At 43.8% G+C, this 16,500-nt stretch overlaps 1 protein-coding gene across 3 annotated transcripts in view; it reads right to left on the reverse strand.

The window, feature by feature from the left end:
• LOC145346474 (coiled-coil domain-containing protein 102A-like) overlaps positions 1 to 16,500 on the reverse strand; it is a 462,196-nt gene that overhangs the window by 246,159 nt on the left and 199,537 nt on the right. For all 3 annotated transcript variants that reach the window (XM_080193782.1, XM_080193783.1, XM_080193784.1), the window contains exon 6: positions 14,161 to 14,370. In XM_080193782.1, the coding sequence (XP_080049908.1) occupies positions 14,161 to 14,370 (210 nt within the window). The remainder of the gene's footprint in view (positions 1 to 14,160; positions 14,371 to 16,500) is intronic.

Below are 16,500 nucleotides of genomic sequence, written 5' to 3' on the forward strand. Positions count from 1 at the left end.
TGAGGAGGACAGAAGAGTCACTGTGCACAAGGCAACATTGCAACCATCTGACACAATGGAGGTCATTTTATCCCTCCTAAAACTGCTGGAGAAAGTTGGAACTTAGCAGGATTTCAAACTAAACCTAGCTCTCCTGCTTTTAATGGAAGTAAACCATTTAAGGGATGTGATGGCGTAGTGGTAACATCACCGAGTTGGCAATCCAGAGACCCAGGGCAAGATGTGAGGACTCACCATGGCAGACGGTGAAATTTGAATTCAATAAATTTCTGGAATTAACAATCAAATGATGGCCATTGTCGATTGTCATAAAAACCCATCTGGTTTGCTAAATGTAATTGAAGGAAGAAAATCTGCCATCCTGACCTACATGTGACTCCAGATCCACGGCAATGGTTGTCTCTCAAATGCCCTCTGAAATGGAGGACAATGAGGAATGGGCAATAAATGCTGGGCCCACCCAGCAACGCCCACATCCCGTAAACAAATAAACAAAAAAACAAAAAAGCTAGCAAGATGAGGCAATGGAGAGGATGTTGGTGACTGTTGGTCCGAAATTTCTGCTGCTGCTCCAAATGCCTACCTCAGAAAATATTGGAACCAATGATGCGTTTCCAACAGCAATATGCATGTCTGCTTGCATATCTAAATACTTTTCCATGAATGCCTCCCACACCAATTTCTCCACAGGTTAAGTTGGGGAGAAAAGTTGCCCGAGAAGACATTCTCTCACCTCTCATCTCAAAATACACCTTGTTCACATTTCCTTTTCCAAACAAGCTTCATTGCATTTGGCTTTTTTTCTCCATAATTGTGGAGTTGGCACACTCTCCTCGTGTCTGCATGGGTTTCCTCCGAGTGCTCCAGTTTCCTCCCACCTTCCAAAGGTGTGCGGGTTAGGTGCTAAATTGCCCCTTAGTGTCCCAGGATCTGTAGCTTAGATGGATTGGCAAGGTAAATATGTGGAGTTACTGGGATAAGGTTTAGATAGGATTGTTGTCAGTGCAGGTTTGATGGGTCAAATGGCCTCTTTCTGCACTGTAGGGTTTCAATGATTCTATAAGTAGGCCCTTAGCTGGATATCAGTGGACATTTCTGAATCCCTAACCTTCACTGGTGTAACAGATGTCAGAATGACCTCAGGAGTTGAAATTGGGGCTGACATTGCCAGTTTTTAATTCAGAATCAATTGTGGAACTGGATATGGTGCAACAGTCATTTCAATCCTCCTACTCTGAGGACTGCACCCCAGAGGAGATGCAGTAATGTGACAGACCTCTGCCACCGTGACTGATGGAAACCTCACCCTTCTCTCTTTCAAAGACAGACACAAGCCTTGTGTTTTGTAAGTAATTACTTCTACAGTGTCACTCTGCTTTGACATAAAGAAGAAAACATGTTGAAAAAAAAATTTCTAGGAAAATATCATCAAGCTGTCAAGCCTATAATTTGATACAAGCTGATGAATAACTGAAAACAAGTGCCTCCATCTGTCACTTAAAGTATGAAGGGCTATGTCAGAGAGAACTAAATTCGATAAGCAACAAGATACATATTTATTTATTTAAATGCCTTATTGCATATGAGTGATGTTTGATAGAATTAGAAAGATAGAAGAGGTCATAAGTAAGTCAAACTACAAATAATAATTTCTGTTTCGATTATGTGGTCTCCTCTACACTGGGGAGATTAAACGCAGACTGGGTGACCGCTTTGCGGTTCACCTTCGCTCAGTCCACAAGAATAACCCCAACCTTCCTGTCACTGCCACTTTAACTCAGGATTATGTTCTCATACCCACATGTCTGTCCTTAGCCTGCTTCAATGTTCCAGTGAAACCAGGCGCAAGCTGGACAGCAGCGTCTCATCTTCTGGTTGGGCACATTTTAGATTTTCTTAGATTTGATTTATTATTCTCACATGTATTAGTATACATGTATTTGTCTTGCGCACTACACATACAAAGCATACCATTCATAGAGAAGGAATTTACATAGATGCTTTGGAGTTGGGAACCAAGTGTAGTGTGTCAAAGTTTACAGATGACACTAAGATGAATGGTAAAGCAAAGTATGCAGAGGACACAAAGTCTGCAAAGGGATATAGGTAGTCTAAATGAGCGGGTAAGGGTCTGGCAGATGTTGGTAAATGTGAGGTCATCCATTTTGGTAGGAATGAAAGCAAAACAGACTATTACTTAAATGACAAAAAATTGCAGCATGCTGCTGTGCAGAGGGACCTGGGTGTCCTTGTACACGAATCACAAAAAGTTGGTCTGCAGGCGCAGCAGTTAATTGAGAAGGCAAATGGAATTTTGTCATTCATTGCTAAAGGGATGGAGTTAAAAAACAAGGAAGTTATGTTGCAGCTGGACAATGTGCTGGTGAGGCCACACCTGGAGTATTATAATACAATTTTGGTCTCCTTACTTGAGAAAGGATACAATGGCCCTAGAGAGGGTGCAGAGGAGATTCACTAGATTGATTCCGGAGTTGACAGGGTTGGATTATGAGGAGACACTAAGTAGACTTGGACTATACTCATTGGAATTTAGGAGAATGAGGGGAGATCTTATGGAAACATATAAGATTATGAAGGGAATAGACAAGTTAGAGCTTGTTTCCACTGATGGATGAAACCAGAACTAGGGGCCATAGCCTCAAAATAAGGGGAAGCAGATTTAGGACTGAGCTGAGAAGGAACCTCTTCACACCAAGGGTTGTGAATTTGTGGAATTCCCTGCCAGTGTAGCAGTTGAGGCTACCTTGTTGAATATTTTTAAAGCAAAGATAGATAGATTTTTGAACAATAATGGAAATAAGGAACTGGTGAGCAGGAATGTAAGTGGAGCTGAGTCCACAAAAAGACCAACCATGATCTTATTGAACTGAAGAGCAGGCTCGAGGGGCCAAATGGCTACTCCTGCTCCTAATTCTTATGTACTTACAAAAGGACGGAGTACAGGATGAAGTGTTATGGTCGTAGCTAGAGTGTAGAGAAAGATCAACTCAGTGCGAGGTAGGTCCATTCACACTGAGTTGATTGCATTCACATGCTGTTCTCACTTTCTTTATCAATTCCTTGGCCTTCCTTGGCTGTATTCTAAAAATTTCCCAAACCTCAGGCTTATTACTATTTCTGGAAACTTTGTAATCCTTTTCTTTTAATCTTATCCAATCCTTAACTTCCTTTGTCAGCAAGTGGCACACAGGGGGATTGGCACTGCTGCAAAGGGAAGCGACTAAGGGATTTTAACAGTAACTTCATTGCAGTGTTAATATATGCCTACTTGTGACACTAATAAATAAATTTTAAAATTTAATCCTCGGATGAGAAGTCAAGTCGAGAAGACAAGGTCTTCATAAATACCCTCAGCCAGAACAGGAATTGAACCTGTGCTGTTGACATCACTCTGCATCACAAACCAGGTGTCCAGTCAACTGTACCAACCAATGCCTTTTCAAGGGCTGCATTGTCTTTTGAAGCCTTCCCAAGCTACCAAACTCCATGTTAAGATTACGGAGTAAGGATATCACATTCCAAACCCCTAGCCCAAGCTTCTGAAAATAACAGAGGGCAGGAATGGATCAGGAATCCAGGAATTGTGCCCCCGCGGCTTGTTTTTGCCTTGCCCAAAATGAGTTTGGCCTCCAGCAGGACAAAAAAATTTGGTCCTTAAATTCTCTTTCCCCTAATATAAGTAACGTATTTTGTCTAGACCTGCATCTTCAGCCTGTGTAATTACTTATGTCAAATAATTACAATTAGAACCCTTCTTAAGGGGGCTGTGTCAGTTATTTTGGAGTTGTTGACCAGTTTTAGCTGGTTTTCCAGACTAGCATGTATAATACATATTACCGATCGACCATCACATGTCATTGCCAGGAAATAAGATCAGATTGCTTGAATGGGGAATGAACTGTCTCCTTGGAGAGACCAAAAAGAAGAAAACAATTATTATCTGTACTTTCCTGTAGTACTGAGGCATCTCCTCAATAACTACTCCACAATAATGTGTCAGGCAACAGAGCTCTTTATTAGGCTTATTACACACTCCAAACTGCCCACTCTGAGTGGATCCCAACAGCTCACCATACATATGAAGTCACATGACCTATTCCCGTAAAAGGGCTATGCCCCAACCTACAAAACAATATCAGCTTGATTTTAAAGCTATTGCTGTAGCAGTTAAAGGATTGATAATGACCGGAATTCTGGGGCAGCACAGTAATTAGCACTGCTGCCACACAGCACCAGGGACCAGCTTGGGTCACTGTCTGTGCAAAGTCTGCACTGCCTCCCCGTGTCTGCATGGGTTCCCTCCGGGTGCTCCAGTTTCCTCCCACAGTCTGAAAAACGCGCTGGTTAGGTGCATTGGCCACACTAAGTTCTCCCTCAGTGTACCACAGCAGGTGCCAGAGTGTGGCGACTCAGGGATTTTCACAGTAATTTCATTGCAGTGTTAATGTAAACCTATTTGTGAAACTAATAAATAAACTTTAAAAAAAACAAGATCACCTCCAGCCAGGATTCGCCAGTTCCGCTGCAACGAATGGAGCTTTGGCTGAGAACCAAACTTTCTCAGTATTGGAGCGAACGAGACCTGAGAATTCCGACCAACATCAATCCTGAATAGTATTATCTAACTCTCTCAGTACCACTAAGGGGTGGGTGTGAAAAAATGTACTGTCTTGGACAGTACAATATGTGGAATAGGAGCACATGAATTACCTACAGTGGTTTAAAAGAGTGAAGAAAAACTTAAATAGCTGAATAAGTGTTTTAAAGTCATTGGGTTACACGTGAATGCAAACATCAGCAATTTTCTCTCAGAATTTGAAAGTATTTTGTGAAGTCATTTAAATAATTCATTCCACTTGTATTGATCAGCTGGTAATTAATGTTACCCATTACACAATGTTCGAGAATCAGCAGTGATATTAGATAGGGACTTTTTGGAGGTTAATTTTCTAAGCAGTTACCATTGATCAGCTACTACCTTTGCCATATTTGAGAAAAAGGCCATGGCCTAATTAATATTTAGCCAGCGCCATTTTAGGTGGAGCTGTCAACAAACACACAGACTAACACTGTCTGCTGAACTGGCTTGCAAAGGGGCTGAGCCCACGCTGTTTCTGATTATCCATTCAATGTTTCAAACCATTCTAGCCTGGATAATTATACTTTTATTAATCAGTGTCACAAGTAAGTTCACATTAACATTGCAATGAAGTTATTGGGAAAATCTCCTAGTCGCCACACTCCGGCACCCGTTCGGGTACACTGAGGCAGAATTTAGCATGGCTAATGCACCTAACCAGCACATCTTTCGGACTGTGGGAGGAAACCGGAGCAGCCAGAGGAAACCCATGCAGACACAAGGAGAATGGGAAGACTCCAAGCAGACAGCCACCCAAGCTGGGAACCAAATCCAGGTCCCTGGCGCTGTGAGGCAGCAGTGCTAACCACTGTGCCACCGTGCTGCACACACTGATAATTTGAAGTTAGGGAAGAAAGTGGACACCTGTCTTTTGATATCGGACTCCAACTTTTTATTTCAAATGGGTTCCGTGGTCACAAACACTCCAGCGCTGGTTTTTCCTCTTGCACAGTGGACTTCTGTCCTGTTTACCTATTTTAATTGTTACAAACAGACTGATGGATGAATCATAATCAAAAAACAAGGAACAAAAAGGCACAAGTGCAGATTTTGCAAAGATTTTTGTTAACCTGTGCGATAGTCATGCAGCACAGAGCAATACATTTTCATCTTTGGCACTTGCAGCCCGCAAAGCTCTGTGACAAAGGCACTGAAAGTAAGATTATCCTTATAATTTTGCTGTCAAAGTAACATAGAACATAAAACAGTACAGCACAGTACAGTACAGGCCCTTCAGCCCTCAATGTTGTGCCGAGCTACGTCCAAACCCAAGATCAAGCTATCCACTCCCTATCATTCTGGTGTGCTCCATGTGTCTATCCAATAACCACTTGAAAGTTCCTAAAGTGTCCGACTTCACTATTACAGCAGGCAGTGTATTCCACACGCCAACCACTCTGAGTAAAGAATATACCTCGGACATCCCTCCTATATCTCCCACCATGAACCTTATGGTTATGCCCCCTAGTAACAACTACATCCACCCAAGGAAACAGTCTGTGCACATCTACTCTATCTATCCCCTCATCATCTTATAAACTTCGATTAAATCGTCTCTCATCCTCCTCCGCTCTAAAGAGAAAAGCCCCAGCTCCCTCAACCTTTCCTCATAAGGCCTACCCTCCAAACCAGGCAGCATCCTGGTAAATCTCCTCTGCACTCTCTCCAATGCTTCCACATCCTTCTTATAGTGAGGTGACCAGAACTGAACACAATATTCCAAATGTGGTCCTCAATAATGTCTGGTATAGTTGCAGCATATCCCATGGCTCTCGAAATCTAACCCCCTGTTAATAAATGCTAACACACTATAAGCCTTCTTCACGGCTCTATCCACTTGAGTGGCAACCTTCAGAGATCTGTGGATATGAATCCCAAGATCTCTCTGTTCCTCCACATTCCTCAGAACCCTGCCATTGACCCTGTAATCCGCATTCAAGTTTGTCCTACCAAAATGGATCACCTCACACTTATCAGGGTTAAACTCCAGCTGCCACTTTTCAGCCCAGCTCTGCATCCTATCAATGTCTCTTTGCAGCCTACTAAGCTCTCCACCTCATCCACTACTCCGCCAATCTTGGTATCATCAGCAAATTTACTAACCCACACTTCAGCCTCCTCTTCCAAGTCATTGATAAAAATCACAAATAGCAGAGGACCCAGCACTGACCCCTGTGGTACACTGCTGGTAACTGGCCTCCAGTCTGAAAATTTTCCTTCCACCACCACTGTCTTCTATAAGACAGCCAGTTACTTACCCAGTTGGCCAAATTTCCTTCTATCCCACACCTCCTTATCTTCTTCATGAGCCTACCATGGGGAACCTTATCAAACGCCTTATTAAAATCCTTGTATATGACATCAACTGCTCTACCTTCATCTCCACACATAGTTACCTCCTCAAAGAATTCAATCAAATTTGAGAGGCAGGACTTACCCCTCACGAAACCGTGCTGAGTATCCCAGATTAAGCTGTATCTTTCCAAATGGTCACAAATTCTATCTCTCAGGACCCTTTCCATTAACTTACCAATCACCAAAGTAAGACTAAGTGGCCTATAATTACCAGGGTCATTCCTGTTTCCTTTCTTGAAGACAGGAACAACATTCACCACTCTCCAGTCACCTGGCACGATCCCCGTGAATAGTGAGGACCCAAAGGTCAAAGCGAAAAGCTCCACAATCTCATCCCTTGCCTCCCAAAGTATCCAAGATGTATCCCATCTGGCCCAGGGGACTTATCGACCTTCAGCCGTTTCAAAATTGCTAATACATATTCCCTCAGAACATCTACCTCCTCTATCCTATTAGCCTGTATCACGCACTCATCCTCAAAAACATGGCCCCTCTCCTTAATGAACACTGAAGAAAAGTATCCATTCAACGCCTTACCTATCTCTTCTGACTCCATGCACAAGTTCCCACTACTAGCCTTCACTGGCCCTAACCTCATTCTGGTCATTCTTTTATTCCTCACATAAGAATAAAAAGCCTTGGGGTTTTCTTTTATCCAACCCACCAAGGACTTCTCATGCCCCCTCCTAGCTCTCCTAAACCCTTTCTTTAACTCATTCCTAGCTACCTTATAACCCTCAAACGACTCAACTGAAGCTTGTTTTTTCATCCTTACATACGCTTCCTTTTTCCTCTTAACAAGACATTCAACCTCCTTTGTGAACCATGGTTCCCTCACTTGGCCATTTCCTCCCTGTTTGCCAGGGAACATACATATCGCAGTATTTATTCCTTGAAAAAGCTCCACTTTTTGTTTAATTCCATACCTCTCAGTTTCTGTTCCTATCTTGTGCTCCCTAATCCTTGCCTAATTGCATCACAATTACCCCTGCCCCAATTATAAACCTTGCCCTGCCGTGTGACCCTATCCCTCTCTACTGCAATAATGAAGGACACTGAATTGTGGTCACTATCTCCAAAGTGCTCTTCCACAAACAAATCTAACACTTAGCCCAGTTCATTACTCAGTACCAAGTCCAATGTGGCCCCACTTCTTGTCAGCTTATCCACATATTGTGTCAGCAAAGTCTCCTGCATACACTGTACAAAAAGTATCCCATCCGAACTATTTGACCTATAAAGGTTCCCATCAATATTTGGAAAGTTAAAGTCACCCATGATAACTACCCTGTGACCTCCACATCTATCCATAATCTGCTTTGCCATTTCCTCCTCCACATCTCTATTACTATTTGGGGGCCTATAGAAAACTCCTAACAACATGACCGATCCTTTCCTATTTCTAACTTCAGCCCATATTACCTCAGTAGCCAGATTGCCCTTGAAATGTCTTTCAGCAGCCGTTAAGCAGACGCAGCACGGTTTCGTTAAGGGGAAGTCGTGTCTGACGAATTTATTGGAGGTCTATGAGGATGTGTCTAGGGCGGTGGATAGAGGAGAGCCGGTGGATGTGGTCTTTCTTGATTTTCAGAAGGCGTTTGACAAGGGGCCTCACAAGAGGTTATTGCAGAAGGTCAGGGGACATGGAGTTGGGGGTAGGGTGTTAGCGTGGATAGAGGATTGGCTGTCAAATAGGAGGCAGAGAGTGGGGGTCAATGGGTGCTATTCGGATTGGCGGTTGGTGACTAGTGGAGTACCCCAGGGGTCGGTGCTGGGGCCTCAGCTATTCACCATTTATATAGATGATCTGGAGGAGGGAACCGAGTGTATGGTGTCGAAATTTGCTGATGACACCAAGATTGGTGGAACGGCAAATTGTGCGGAGGGTGTGGAGAGTCTGCAGGAGGATCTAGATAGGCTGGGCGAATGGGCCAGGAACTGGCAAATAGAATTTAATGTTGGTAAATGTGAGGTTGTCCACTTTGGTAGGAATAATGGTAGGAAGGACTATTACTTACGTGGCGAAAAACTGCAGCAGGCGACGGTGCAGAGGGACCTCGGGGTCCTTGTGCATGAGTCGCAAAAACCCAGCCTGCAGGTGCAGCAGGTGGTCAGGAAGGTGAATGGGATGCTGGCCTTCATAGCGAGGGGGATTGAATGTAAAAGTAGGGAGGTCTTGCTGCAGCTGTACAGGGCACTGGTGAGGCCGCAGCTGGAGTACTGTGTGCAGTTTTGGTTGCCGCACTTACGCAAGGATATTTTGGCCTTGGAGGGAGTGCAGAGGAGGTTTACTAGGCTGATTCCGGAGTTGAGGGGGTTGAACTATGAGGAGAGGCTGAATAAACTGGGCTTGTACTCGTTAGAGTTTAGAAGAATGAGGGAAGATCTCATTGAGACGTATAAGATGTTGAATGGGATGGATAGGATAGAGGTGGAGAGGCTCTTCCCGCTCAGAAAGGACAGGAGGACTAGAGGGCACAGCCTCAGGATAAGGGGGGGGGGCGGGGGGGGGGGGGGGGGGGGGGGGTGCGGTTTAGAACGGAGTTGAGGAGGAACTTCTTCACTCAAAGGGTGGTGAATCTCTGGAATTCTCTGCCCGTTGAAGTGGTGGAGGCTGCCTTGCTCAATATTTTTAAGACGCGGGTTGATAGGTTTTTGATAGGCAAGGGGATTAAGGGTTATGGGGAGAGGGCGGGAATGTGGAACTGAGCCACGACAGATCAGCCATTATCTTATTGAATGGCGGGGCAGGCTCGAGGGGCTAGATGGCCTACTCCTGCTCCTATTTCTTATGTTCTTAAACTATCCTTGATTAACAATGCTACTCCTCCACCTCTTTTACCGCCTTCCCTACTCTTACTGAAACGTCTATACCCCGGAACTGCCAACAACCATTCCTGTCCCTGTTCTAACCATGTCTCCGTAATGGCCACAACATCATAGTCCCAAGTACCAATCCACACTCCAAGTTCACCTACTTTATTTCTGATGCTCCTTGCATCAAAGTAGATACATTTGAATGCACTATTCTGTCTACCTGTACACTCCTGGGACCTTGATACCTTCCTCAGTACCTCGCGGCCCTCAACACTGGCTTTTGGACAATATCTCATTTTCCCATCCCCCTGACAAAATTAGTTTAAACCCTCCTCAAACAGTGAGGCAAATGGCACGCACCATCATTTATGAATAAATGGCACAGCAACTTCAGCCATGGAGCAAATACATTGTTAAATGCCAGCTGTTGCTGCTGGAGTTGTTACATCATTAGCTTCATGGGAATGATATTTTGCCATGATTCATCCTTGATGTGCAATGAGAAGCACAAGGTTGCTATATTCCCACAGTAGATACAAGCTGGATGCAGTAAGAAAGCTAAGTCTTGTCAGTATATGTACAACCATGACCACTTCCATCTAGGAAGACAAGGGCTGCAGATACATGGGAACACCGTCACTAGCTAAGTTCACCTCCAAGCCATTCACCATCCTGACTTGGAAATAGACTGCCATTCCTTCGCAGTTGCTCATCTAAATCCTGCAATTCCCTCCATAACGGCATTGTGGGTCAACCCACAGCATGAGAACTGCAGCGATTCAAGAAGGCAGCTCACCACCACCTTCTCAAGGGCAAATATGGGTGGGCAATAAATGCTGGCCAGCCAGCAAAGCCCATGTCCTACAACTGAATATTTACCTTTTTAACAATGTGACAATTACTAATTATGACCAATCAAACTCTCTGGGATTGAAAATGAACTATTACAAAGCAGGAGGTTTATTCCTTCAAGTATTAATTACTGTTGGAGATTTGAAAAAATAAAATTTTAAATGTTGAACTTTTTTTTTACTTTATTTGTCTGTCATTTTTCTCTCTCAGTCTAATTTTTGATTCTCTATTACTCTTCTTAGAAGTGATTTGGCAATAATTTCACCTACTCTAATTTATACATCCCTTTCCATCTTTCCTATTTATTACGTAATTCTTTAGTTTGATGGGTTAAGGAGATATAGGCTGGAATTTTACTGTCCTGCCCACCACGGGGATCAGGAGAGGGGCGGACCATGGGAAGGTCCGTTGACCTTGGGCAGTTTCAGGACTGTAAAATCCCACCCATAAAGTTGCTTGTCCTATTCACTCAGGTTCCAAATGCTCCGTTTCCTACATGGTGACATTATCAGCTCTCACAAATAACACAGAAATGTACAAAAAAATCTAAATGATCACAGACAGGACTAATAAATGGCAAATGCTGTTAGGTGTCCTGCTGCAGCAAAACTTTTGTCTTATTGCCCTTGAGAAAATATCCTAGGTGCGAGGGTGAAGCAGCCAAGGGAATTCAGGAGAGTGGCAGAGATCACAGACACACATTTTTTTCATAGCCTGTCAGTCTGTCTCAATGGAAGCAATAAAAAACTGGTAGGAGCACCAGCATCAGATTTAATGAACAAATCCAGAGATCAAACGCAGTTATAAACAACATGCTATGTGCCCTACACTGCATTTTGACAGTCTTTGCAGACATTATCTATAGCAGGAGACATGGAACTCAGTTCCCAAAGTCACAGAGAGTGGGAAAGGGGAGTAAGTAAAATAAAGTTTATTTATTATTCAGAAATAGGCTAACATGAACACTGCATTGATGTTGTGGTGAAAATCCCCTCGACGCCACACTCCAGCGCCTGTTCGGGTACACTAAGGGAGAATTTAGTATGGCCAATCCACCTATAATCAGCACATTTTTCAGACTGTATGAGGAAAGCAAAGGAAACCCAGGCAGACATGGGGAGAATGTGCAAACTCCACATAGACAGTGAACCAAGCCAGGAATCGAAGCCAGGACCCTGGTGCTGTGAGACAGCAGCAGTAACCATTGTGCCACTATGCCACCTCAAAATCAAACCAGAATGTGTGGGCATTGATCCCAGTATCTCTCGTATGCTAAGCAAGTGCGCTACCATTTAAGCTAATTCCCCCAAGCTGTCCATGCTGCTCTTGACTGCACATGGGGTGTGGAAGCTGGATGTCATATCTTTTGTTTCAACAAGGAATAGAAATGGTTATTGTTTCCTAGGATGTTAAAAGGTCCTAAATGATAGTTCCTCAGCTGGAGGAAACAAGCTCAGTATTCACCCTGCCATTCCCCTTCAGAATGTTTCAATGCAATCACCTCTCATTCTTCCACACTCCAGAAACTAGGCTTAATCTGCTCAGTGTCACCCTTTTATCCTACGTACAATCTAGTGAACTTTTACGGCATTGTTTCCAAGGCAAATATATCCTGCCTTAGATGTGGAGGCCAAAACTATGCGCAATACTCCAGTCGTGGTTTCGCTGAAGCGTTACGCAGTTGCAGCACGACTCCCTTGTTCTTGGACTTTAATCCACTTGCAGAAAAATCTCACAAGCCATTGGCTTTCCGAATTGTTTGCTGTATCTACCTGAATGTTACCTTTCTGGTACAAGTACATCCACGTCTCAGCGGCTTTTAGCAAAATTCTGCTTTTCTATCCTTGTTATGAAAGCCTCACGTTTAGTCATGTCATTCTCCATCTGCCACCCAGCTGCTTCACTAAACTTGTCTACATCTCTTTGCAGCCCTTGGTCTCGAGTGGTAGGGCGGGATTTTCCAGCTGCGCTCGCCCAAAACCAGAAAATCTCTCCCGAGGTCAATGGAACTTTGCATGTCTGCCCCCCTGCCCGCTATGATTCCTGTGGTGGGGAGGACAGAAAAATTCCCCCTTTAGTGTTTTGCGTGGCACCTTATCAAATGCCTACTGGATATGCAAGCATGCAACATCAGCTGGCTTCCATTTATCTAACCTCCTAGCTGCATCCTCAAAAAAACTCTAAGAGTGGAGGGGGCAGAACCATAAAATGCAGCGAGCTGTGCAAAAGTACATTGATATCATCAGCAATGTAAAATCCCATTTGCATACAATTCCACCCTAATAGATTTGCCAAGCATGACAGTGGTAGAGATAGTCAGTGACCACAGAGCACACTTTATAAGCTAAAAGCTAACACTTCATCTATTGTTCGTGTATATGAAAAGCTACACTCCTTGACAGGAGATACCTTCTACTTTTACAAGAAGTGTGTAATTTAATGGTTGCTGGATCTGCAATGGATGTTAGGGACAAAAGTAATGCGGTAGGAAACTCAAGTTAGTTATTAACATCTCCCTATGAACTACACATGGTCATTTTATAATGTGCATGCAGAAAGCATCATAACTGGTCCTCAGAGAAATACCTGAGCTGTTGAGTTGCTCAGCAGGTGGTGCAACATGTTTCTAGCAGATGTACAAATTGCTATAAATATAGATCTTACTTAAGCAGACATTTCATACTTGGATGGCTTCATTCTGATTTTGTTTCTTTGTTCTTTATGCAGTTACTTGGATCTTACCCAACAGAAACACTTGAAGAAGTTTCCATAAAATGGACATAGTCTCCCAGTTGAAGGTGCAGTATTGATACTATAAGCCCAACCATGTTAGTGGCATGGTGGCACTAATAGTTAGCACTGATGCCTCACAACACCAGGGACCTGGGTTCAATTCTGGCCTTGGGTGATTGGCTGTATGGAGTTTGCACATTCTCCCCATGTCTGCATAGGTTTCCTCCAGGCGCTCTGGTTTTCTCCCACACTCCAAAGATGTGCAAATTAGGTTGATTGGCCATGATAAATTATCTTTGGTGTCAGGGAATTAGCAGGGTAAATGTGTGGCGTTATAAGACTAAGGCCTGGATGGGTTATGATCAGTGCGCACTCCATGGGCCAAATAGCCTCCTTCTGCATGGTAAGGATTCTTTGGTTAAGTGGACTAGTCATGCTAAAATGTCCCTTACTGTTCAAAGATGTCGATAGATTCAAAGATAGGTGATTTAGCCATGACAAGTGCAGAGGGTTACAGGGATGGGGCAGGGGTCAGGACCTGGGTAAGATGCTCTGTCAGAGTCAGTGCAGACTCAATGAGCCACTGTAGTGATCCTAGAATATTGCATCTCATATGAGGCCTTTTAATAAATCGTGATGATTCCCAGGCTTGCTAGTTGAATAGATTTTCTCCCCTTCAGTATTACAAATTGTGCCATTTTAATGCAACCACCTGAAGCTTAATGCAACCATGCCATCCTTACCTTATTCTTCTCAAATAGCTCACACTGCATGGCCTTGAAGTCCGAGTCGATGATGTTTGTGCTCTGTTGACTCCTCTTCGCCAGCAGTCTCTCCAGCTCTTCAATCTGGGCTTTTAACTTTTTGTTGTCCCTCTCCAGCCCAAGTTTCTCTGTTTCTAACCGTTCCCTTTTCCCCCATTCAGCAGTGTTTTCAGCCTGGAGTCTCTCCAGCTGCAACCAGGAAGAATCCAACAGTTAGTCACTGAGCACAACACTAAGAAAGCTAAGAAACCAACAGGCATGGCTCTCAATCCTCAACTATAATAAGTTGGCTTTTATTTGCATTTTTTTTGGCCGAGTTGTTTCCTTCCCCACATCTCTTGAAGACATTTCTGACGTCATGCTAAACCAACGTCAATAGTTCTGGTGTCTTGCCCAGTGTTAACTTTACACGTATGGCTCTGGACAGTGATGGTCAGCAAGTTACGAACCATGAAATTAATTACTGAGCTTGTTACTGAAGCTTGTTCCTGACCTCATTCCATATTGTGACAGGCCGAAGCAGACCAAAGGCCCAGTGATCAATCTGACACACAAACCAGCACTTTACACGTCAAGTTTCACTAACAAAGGAACACTGTTTTTAAGCGTAGCAACAAACAAAATAGTACCAGGGAAACTTTATGGTTTACACCTTCTCAGTCCCAGCTCTTTCCACTACAAACTTTCCTCAGTCTGCCTTTGGACACACTGGAAGGGATGCCATTCCTGATTGAACTACACAGTTTTTAAAGCTTTCTTAAAGATCTATTACCATCACTGGGGAACAAATTTCTTAAAGGGAGTGGTCCTCGACCACGGGGGCCTTTGCATGGGATACCATCTGAATTGGGGCAAAGCACACCTTCTCCCCGGCCCACAAGCAGTGCTGCAAAGGCTTCCCATGAAAGGGAACCTTCTCCATAGGGCTATCTTTGCCTTCTTTCAGTTGTCAACTTTCCCAAGGACCAGGAAACTTTGCAGGTCATTGTTAAAATTGCAAAGAAGGTTAAATCTGAGGCACCTAATCTCATTCAAACATTCACATTGGTAATCTGCCTCCGGGGAGTTGATTGGTTGCCTGTCCTCTGTCCCAATCCTAATGAACGCAGAAGTCACTTGGTTCGAATTGGGTTTGAGGTTTCTTACGCTTTCATATTGGAACCAACCATAATAATCCAACCATTTTGGAGGGTGGAGGGGAGGGAGTTTACCTTTGTTACCGTCACACAGGACATCAATAAGGACTGTTTTGGTACTCTGGCAGGGTCAAAAACCCAATTGGTGCAATTAAATCATCATATTCCTGGAAAAATGAGTGTAAATTTGGAAGGCGGCAACTTTTGGAACTTGGGAAAGAGAGGTTGGAGATGAGCGGAGATTTACACAAATGGTGGGATTAACAGTTAGTTTTTGAGGAAGGGGGTGATGACTGCAGATTTACAAAAGAGCAGGACAACAGATGAGGAGAGATACTTGTGAATAATATTGATTTGTTTTATATTCATTTGTGGGATATGGGTGAAGGAACAACATGTTCCAAAAGCTTGGGGCGTTTGCTACAAATAAATTTGTTGGACTTTAAGCTGGTGTTGAGAGATTTCTTTCTGTTTTACCCCAGTCCAACGCCGACATCTCCACATCATCCCTGACTGGCCAGTATTTACTGCCCATCCCTTGTTGCCCTTGAGAAGGTGGTAATGAGCTGCCTTCTTGAATGGCTGCAGTCCACGTGCTGTGGATGGACCCACAATGCCGGTAGGGAGGGAATTCCAAGATTTTGACCCAAGGAATGACAATATATTTCCAAGTCAGAATGGTGACTGGCTTGGAGGGAAACTTGCAGGTGGCGGTGTTCCTGTGTATCTGCTGCCCTTGACCTTCTAGAGGGAAGTGGTCATGGGATTGGAAGGTGCTGAGTAAGGATCTTTGGTGAATTGCTGCAGTGCATCTTGTAGATAGTACACACTGGTTACCATGGGAACCAGCAGAAAAAATTGTACTTCTTAAATTTATTCTTTCACAAGATGTGTCTCCCTGATTAGACCAGTATTAATTGTCCATCCCTAATTGCCCTTGAGAAGTGGTTGTGAGCTGATTTCATGAATGGCTGCAGTCCATATGTTTTAGGTACACCCACAGTGCTGTCAGAGAGGGGGGGTTCCAGGATTTTGAGCCCGTGACAGTGAAGGAATGGTGATATCTTTCCAGGTGAAGATAGTGAGTGGCTTAGAGAGCAAATTCAGGGTGATGGTGTTCCCATGCACCTGTTGTGCTTAGCCTTCTAGGTAGTAGAGGTCATGGGTTTAGAAGCTGTTATGT

Source organism: Carcharhinus amblyrhynchos, chromosome 8, assembly GCF_965287045.1.
Source record: "Carcharhinus amblyrhynchos chromosome 8, sCarAmb.v2.hapA, whole genome shotgun sequence".
Classification (NCBI taxonomy): domain Eukaryota; kingdom Metazoa; phylum Chordata; class Chondrichthyes; order Carcharhiniformes; family Carcharhinidae; genus Carcharhinus; species Carcharhinus amblyrhynchos.